This window comes from Rana temporaria, chromosome 11, assembly GCF_905171775.1.
Source record: "Rana temporaria chromosome 11, aRanTem1.1, whole genome shotgun sequence".
In the NCBI taxonomy this organism is placed as follows: domain Eukaryota; kingdom Metazoa; phylum Chordata; class Amphibia; order Anura; family Ranidae; genus Rana; species Rana temporaria.
In genome coordinates, this window is record NC_053499.1 from 18,699,304 (window position 1) to 18,707,179 (window position 7,876).

The 7,876-nt window shown below is 43.5% G+C and overlaps 1 protein-coding gene across 1 annotated transcript in view; it reads left to right on the forward strand.

The window, feature by feature from the left end:
• Positions 1 to 6,153, forward strand: part of ELF5 (E74 like ETS transcription factor 5) — a 46,643-nt gene extending 40,490 nt beyond the window's left edge. Inside the window, exons 5-7 of the mRNA XM_040328092.1 lie at positions 592 to 660; positions 1,617 to 1,812; positions 5,347 to 6,153. Coding sequence (XP_040184026.1) covers positions 592 to 660; positions 1,617 to 1,812; positions 5,347 to 5,431 — 350 coding nt within the window. The 3' untranslated portion in view covers positions 5,432 to 6,153. The remainder of the gene's footprint in view (positions 1 to 591; positions 661 to 1,616; positions 1,813 to 5,346) is intronic.
• Positions 6,154 to 7,876: the final 1,723 nt, after the last annotated feature.

Below are 7,876 nucleotides of genomic sequence, written 5' to 3' on the forward strand. Positions count from 1 at the left end.
CGCCTTCGGATCTAAGATGCAATTCTTCGGCGTCCGCTGGGTGGCGTTCACATCGTTTTCCTCGTCGGGTATGCAAATTAGCTATTTGCGACGATCCACGAACGTACGAGCGGCCGGTGCATTTTTTTACGTCATCTGTAGTCGGCTTTTTCCGGTGTATAGTTAAAGCTGCTATTTCGTTGCGTATAGTTAGATTTGCCATGGTTAGTATGGCCGTCGTTCCCGCGTCGAAATTTGAATTTTTTATTTTTTTTGCATAAGTCGTCCGTGAATCGGGATGGACGTAACTCACGTCTAAGTTAAAAAAAATGACGTCGTTGCGACGTCATTTAGCGCAATGCGCGGCGGGAAATTTAGAAACGGAGCATGTGCAGTTCATTCGGCGGGGGGACGCGCTTCATTTAAATGAATCACGCCCCCTAATCGCCGATTTGAATTCCGCCGCCAGAGATACACTACGCCGCCGTAACTTACGGCGCAAATTCTTCCAGGATTCCAACCAGCCAAATGTAAGTTACAGCGGCGTAGCGTATCTCTGATCTAATTCTATGTGAATATGCCCCTAAATTTTTGTCCCTCTGCGTCTTTTAGGTGAAGATAAGACCCACATAAAGCCAGAAGCAGTGAAGAAACACAAAACACCCAAACGCAACCGGGCAGGTAATGTAGATGAATGTGGAATAGAATACCATGCACAACCCCAACCCATTAACTACAGTCCGGGATCCATCAGCTACACAAATCCAAATAATCATTTCATCGTCAGTTCATACATTTCATAAAGCTGATGTTTAGGTATGGCAAATTTCACACAGTTCCACTTCCATTGCTCCAGCTGTGGGATGGCAGTGAAAGGTGGAAATCACTCTAGTAGACATTGCTATCCAAGCAGTGGCGGCTGGTGCTCCAAATTTTTGGGGGGGGCGCAAACTAAAAAAATAAAATAAAAATTGCAGTCTCACTGTGCCCATCAAATGCAGCCACTGTGTCATCAATTGTCACCACTGTGCCATGCCATCAAATGCAGTCACTGTGCAATCAATTCGCACCACTGTGCCATGCCATCAAACGCAGCCACTGTGCCATGCCATCAAACGCAGCCACTGTGCCATGCCATCAAACGCAGCCACTGTGCCATGCCATCAAACACAGCCACTCTGCCCCTCAATTGTCGCCACTGTGCCAATTGTCACCACTGTGCCCTTTAATTGTCGCCACTGTGCCCATTGTTGCCTCTGTGCATGTCACTGTGCCCTTTAATTGTTGCCACTGTGGACATGAAATACATTTAAAGCAAACCTGCCCTTCACCCACACAAAGCATGCACCTGTGGCAAAGGTATGGACAAAGCACAGGTTCACGTTAAAATCTTCTAATTCAGAAAACACGTCTAAAACTGAAGGCCATCAGAACAGAATGTAATACGCCGTGGCCCCTCTAGGAAAGCTTTGAATGACAAGGTCGCTCTTTTAGATGCTGTTCCTCAGCTACGTTTCAGCTGTTAATGTTGATTTAGAAGATGATGGCTGGAATCATGTTGGTTTGCTATGGGCGGCAGCCATTTTTCTTTTGGCTGCGAGGCTCGGCACTGAGTGAAGAAAATCTCTCTGTTTCAGGTTTACACAGTTCTCACCTGTGGGAATTCCTCCGCGACCTTCTCTTGTCACCCGAGGACAATCATGGCACCTTGGACTGGGAGGACCAGGAGCAGGGCATCTTCCGGGTGGTGAAGTCTGAAGCTCTGGCGCAGTTGTGGGGTCAGAGGAAGCGCAACAACAGGATGAATTATGAAAAGCTCAGCCGGGCTATGAGGTGAGGGTCAGCTCTATGGTATGGCTTAATGAGAGAAGCAATTCTGCTCTCGGAGGAGGGCAAGAGTACTGCATTTGACCTGAGGTGCGGGGGCGCCGGAGCCAAGCAGAGCCGAGCGGAGCCGATCGGAAATGTTTGGAAATAATCAGTTCCCGGGTGTTTCCAAGCCTTTCCAAGCCTTTACGAGGTGTTTTCGAGGCTCTCCGGCGCCCCCCCCCCCCACCTCTGGCCCCATTCGGTATTGCATGCCATTGAAGTCAATGCTGTGCAAATTATTTTCGTTTCCGTTGACTTCTATGGGGAAACTTGCTTTGATATAGTTACATAGGGCTAGATTCACATAGCCCGCCCTAACCTTACGGCGGCGTAGTGTATCGTGTTTACACTACGCCGCCGTAAGTTAGCGAGGCAAGTATATGATTCTCAAAGTACTTGCCTGCTAAGTTACGGTGGCGTAACCTAAAGCAAGCGGGCGTAAGGGCGCCTAATTCAAAATAGGCTGAGGGGGGCGTGTTCTATGTTAATTTGTGTTGACCTGACGTGATTGACGTTTTTTTTGGAACGGCGCATGCGCCGTCCGCCTACATATCCCAGTGTGCATTGCGGCAAAGTACACCGCACGGGCCTATTGGTTTCGACGTGAACGTAAATGACGTAAATCCCTATTCACGGACGACTTACGCTAACGACGTAAAATTTTCGAATTTCGACACGGGAACGACGGCCATACTTAACATTGGCTACGCCACCTAGGGGGCATGTTTACCTTTAGGCGGCCTATCTCTTACGGAAACGGCGTATCTTTACTGCGACGGACGCACGTATGTTCGTGAATAGGCGTATCTAGTGATTTACATATTCTACGCCGACCACAATGGAAGCGCCACCTAGCGGCCGGCCTAATTTTTGCACCCTAAGATAGGACGGCGCAAGCCGTCGTATCTTAGATAGGTTTAAGTGTATCTCTGTTTGTGAATACACTTAAATTTAGGTCGGCGCAGATTCCGAGTTAAGTCGGCGTATCTACTGATACGCCGGCCTAACTCTTACTGAATCTAGCCCACAGTTAGTTAGTCAGGTTGAAAAGACACAAGTCCATCCAGATATGCGAGTGCTTTGGATTACAAGCATTCTCCTGGAACGGATTATGCTCGTAATCCAAGGTTCCACTGTACATTGGTTCAAGCTGGACCAATGTAACTATGTAAAAAATACCAACCTAGTTTTGACTGTTTTTCTAAATATAATACTGGATTTTCAGGCTTGTAGCTTTAGTGCAGTTGGGTGAAGAATGGCTTGTATAGAATTGTTTATTTTTATTAGTGCTAAAACAAATCCACTGGAAAGTGTAGATACATAGGTATTAGACATGTGCACACTGAAATATTTTGTTTCGTAATTTCGTTTTCGTCCAAAAAATAAATTTATTTAGTTACTCCCGAAATTCGTTTTTATTTATTTTGTTTTTCGTTAAAAAAATGCATTCGTCCAAAAATCCAAATTAAGGTTGAATCTGTCATTAAAGGCTTATGTGTTCTAAGAAAAAAAAAAAAGAAGATTCGATAGAATCTTAAAAAAAAAAAAAAACTTGACTCTTCATGTCTCTCTATGTCGAATCTTCATGTCTCTCTATGTCGAATCTTCATGTCTCTCTATGTCGAATCTTCATGTCTCTCTATGTCCAATCTTCATGTCTCTCTATGTCGAATCTTCATGTCTCTCTATGTCGAATCTTCATGTCTCTATGTCAAATCTTCATGTCTCTCGAGTCGAATCTTCATGTCTCTCTATGTCAAATCTTCATGTCTCTCTATGTCAAATCTTCATGTCTCTCTATGTCGAATCTTCATGTCTCTATGTCAAATCTTCATGTCTCTCTATGTCGAATCTTCATGTCTCTATGTCAAATCTTCATGTCTCTCTATGTCAAATCTTCATGTCTCTCTATGTCGAATCTTCATGTCTCTATGTCAAATCTTCATGTCTCTCTATGTCGAATCTTCATGTCTCTCTATGTCGAATCTTCATGTCTCTCTATGTCGAATCTTCATGTCTCTCTATGTCGAATCTTCATGTCTCTCTATGTCGAATCTTCATGTCTCTATGTCAAATCTTCATGTCTCTCGAGTCGAATCTTCATGTCTCTCTATGTCAAATCTTCATGTCTCTCTATGTCAAATCTTCATGTCTCTCTATGTCGAATCTTCATGTCTCTATGTCAAATCTTCATGTCTCTCTATGTCGAATCTTCATGTCTCTATGTCAAATCTTCATGTCTCTCTATGTCGAATCTTCATGTCTCTCTATGTCGAATCTTCATGTCTCTCTATGTCGAATATTCATGTCTCTCCATGTCGAATCTTCATGTCTCTCTATGTCGAATCTTCATGTCTCTATGTCAAATCTTCATGTCTCTCGAGTCGAATCTTCATGTCTCTCTATGTCAAATCTTCATGTCTCTCTATGTCAAATCTTCATGTCTCTCTATGTCGAATCTTCATGTCTCTATGTCAAATCTTCATGTCTCTCTATGTCGAATCTTCATGTCTCTATGTCAAATCTTCATGTCTCTCTATGTCGAATCTTCATGTCTCTCTATGTCGAATCTTCATGTCTCTCTATGTCGAATATTCATGTCTCTCCATGTCGAATCTTCATGTCTCTCTATGTCGAATCTTCATGTCTCTCTATGTCGAATATTCATGTCTCTCTATGTCGAATCTTCATGTCTCTCTATGTCGAATCTTCATGTCTCTCTATGTCGAATCTTCATGTCTCTATGTCAAATCTTCATGTCTCTCTATGTCGAATCTTCATGTCTCTCTATGTCGAATCTTCATGTCTCTCTATGTCGAATATTCATGTCTCTCCATGTCGAATCTTCATGTCTCTCTATGTCGAATCTTCATGTCTCTCTATGTCGAATATTCATGTCTCTCTATGTCCAATCTTCATGTCTCTCTATGTCGAATCTTCATGTCTCTCTATGTCGAATCTTCATGTCTCTCTATGTCGAATCTTCATGTCTCTCTATGTCAAATCTTTTTTCTCTCTATGTCGACTCTTCTTCATGTCTCTATAATGTCGAATCTTTTCTCTTTATGTAGAATAATATTGGACTAATAGAGTTAAGGTTAGGCACATTCGGCCGCAACAAAAACGAAAATAAAGCATTTTTTTATGTCGGAAACCTTCGGTTTTTGTTTTCTGTGCTTTCGTTATCGTTTGTTAAAACGATAACGAAAATACCTGAAATTCGGACGAAAAATGCATTCGGACGAAAACGAATGCACATGTCTAATAGGTATATGCAACATCAAAGTATTCCGCAGTACAATAAATTTTTATTACCTTTTCATTTCATCACCGTGCTCGTAACATAAAACTCGTACCTTCATTTTGTGGTTTCCCGTGATTTTGATTCATTGTCTCTATATTAACTGAACCGACTCAAAATGACTTGAAAGGCTGCCTCCCTGCAGACCTCAGAAACAGTGCTTATGTCTTCATAAGGAACCTATATTGTCATTACAGGCACTACTACAAGACGGGCATCCTGGAACGGGTGGACAGGAGGCTGGTGTACAAGTTCGGCAAGAATGCCTATGGTTGGCACTGACATCGAGTGCTCAGAACAATGGCCGCTATGGCACGAAGATGTAGATTCCATGAATCAAATTCCCACTCTTCCCAGGGAGAAGGGTGAACTTAGTCATTCCACCAGTATTATATTAACTTTCAGGCTCAAGATTTTCGAGTTCAGTAAACCCGGGCAGTGATAATAATAATTTGTATATATGCAGTTATTTCCCTCCCCCCGAGAACTCAAAGCGGTGGATAGAGCCATTCAAACACAGTGCTGTAATATGTATGGGCTCTTGATTTCCACAGTCTTGAATTTTTTCCAGGAACAGAGCCCTCCATGAAATAAAGTTGGGAGTGATTTTCAAAACATAATTGTCGCAATGTTGGAGCCCAGAGTAGGAAGATCCGGGCACCTCATGAGTTCAGATGGATTCTGGGAATTCCTGGATTTCTTCTGTTTAAAGAATAGATTTCTGCATAGTCAACATAGGCGACTTAGGATGGCAAGGAGGCGGGGCTGGACTGGGACAGAAATTTGGCCCTGGACTTCATCCAGACTGGCCCACTTTGACAGGTCTCTCCCATGGTGGCCGACAACTCCAATAGTTTTATTACCGCAGGTCCTGTGTGGGCATTTTTGTTAATGGCCTAGTATTATGCATACTTACATTTTACACCCTCTGGACTAGGGTGACCACATTTCCAAACTACCATTCAGGGACACCCTCCCTTCCCAAAAATCAGCTTGTGCTGTAACGAATCAGAGCACAGTGATTGGACACAAGAGGCGGGATTTATGATTTCTCCAATCACAAGCAGGGGGCGGGGATTGTGCTCTTCCAGGCATTCCCGGCCAGGACAAGTACTGTCAGTGAGTAAAGCGGTGATGTGGCGGCCTTTTTTTGGGGGCATCAGATTGCCCCGGGGGGTGGCTGTGTCAGTTTCATTCCGGGACACTGTATTGTCCTGGAATGAAGGTGCCCGGGACAGACCTGCAAAATGCGGGACTGTCCCGGGCAATCCGGGACACGTGGTCACCCTACTCTGGAGCCTTACACCTATGACCGAACTACCAGAAGAGTAGGGTGACATTTTGCCTACTCTCCTAGTCTTCAGTCTCCTAGTCTTCAGATTGAATTGGAAACAGATCTGGAAGCAATGTTAGCAATGTTCGCCTTCATATTTATTTTAATAGGGTTTCCTTCTGCTGCCTTTGGGAATTTTTTACACAGCAAAATACACGGGTGAGATAAGGCTTTGGGCCAGATCCACAAAGAACTTACGTCGGCGTATCTATTGATACGCCGCGTAACTTCTAGGTTGCTCCGGCGTATCTTTGTTTTGTATCCACAAAACAAGATACGCCTGAAGCAGGGCTAGATCCGACTGGCGTACGTCTTAGTACGCAGTCGGATCTAAGGTGCATATTTACGCTGGCCGCTAGGTGGCGTTTCTGTCGATTTCCGCGTTGAGTATGCAAATTAGCTATATACGGCAATCCACGGACGTACGTCCGGCCGGCGCATTTTTTTACGTTGTTTCCGTAAGGCTTTTTTCGGCGTATATATGCTATATGAGGCGTATCCTATGTTAAGTATGGACGTCGTTCCCGCGTCGAATTTTGAAAATTTTACGTCGTTTGCGTTAGTCGTTCGCGAATAGGGCTTTGCGTAGAATGACGTTTACGTCGTAAGCATTGGCTTGTTGCGGGTTAATTTTGAGCATGCGCACTGGGATACCCCCGCGGACGGCGCATGCGCCGTTCAAAAAAAACGTAATTTACGTCGGGTCAAGACGTAGTAACATAAAACACGCCCCCATCACATCCATTTGAATTGCTCGCCCTTACGCCGCCAAAGTTACACTACGCCGCCGTAACTTACGGCGCAAATTCTTTCAGGATAAGGAAAATACGCTGTAAGTTACGGCGGCGTAGTGTATCAGAGATACGCTATGCTGGACGCAACAATGCGCCACGCTACGTGGATCTGGCCCTTTGTATTTAAGACTAAATATTTCGATTCTTGCATGTGCGCAATCATGACTGGTCCTCTTTTAAGGATTGTGCGCACAGAGTGCATTTCACATCTTTCAAAAATGCTAAATTACAAACTGAAGCAAAATACAAATGCCCGGGTACACAAGCCCTTAGAAACCTACAAGAAAAATACCCAGTTCTTTACAACATACTGTATATGATATAACATGTATAACTAACAAACAAGTCATTTTTTTATTTAATGTTAATAAAGTTATCGCTAAATCTCAGCCTCTAGCCTGCTAAAATTTTCTAATATTGTACAAAATTATATTTAATATTTGTAGATCGGGTTTTGCTTCCTCTTCACCCTCCTTCACCTATAACCTCTCATAAAAGAAAATCCTTCCAAATACTTTTTAATTATTTGTTTGTGAGACTACAATGGATCACCGTTATTCTATATATGACTATTATTCTATATACAGGGCTGTGGATAAG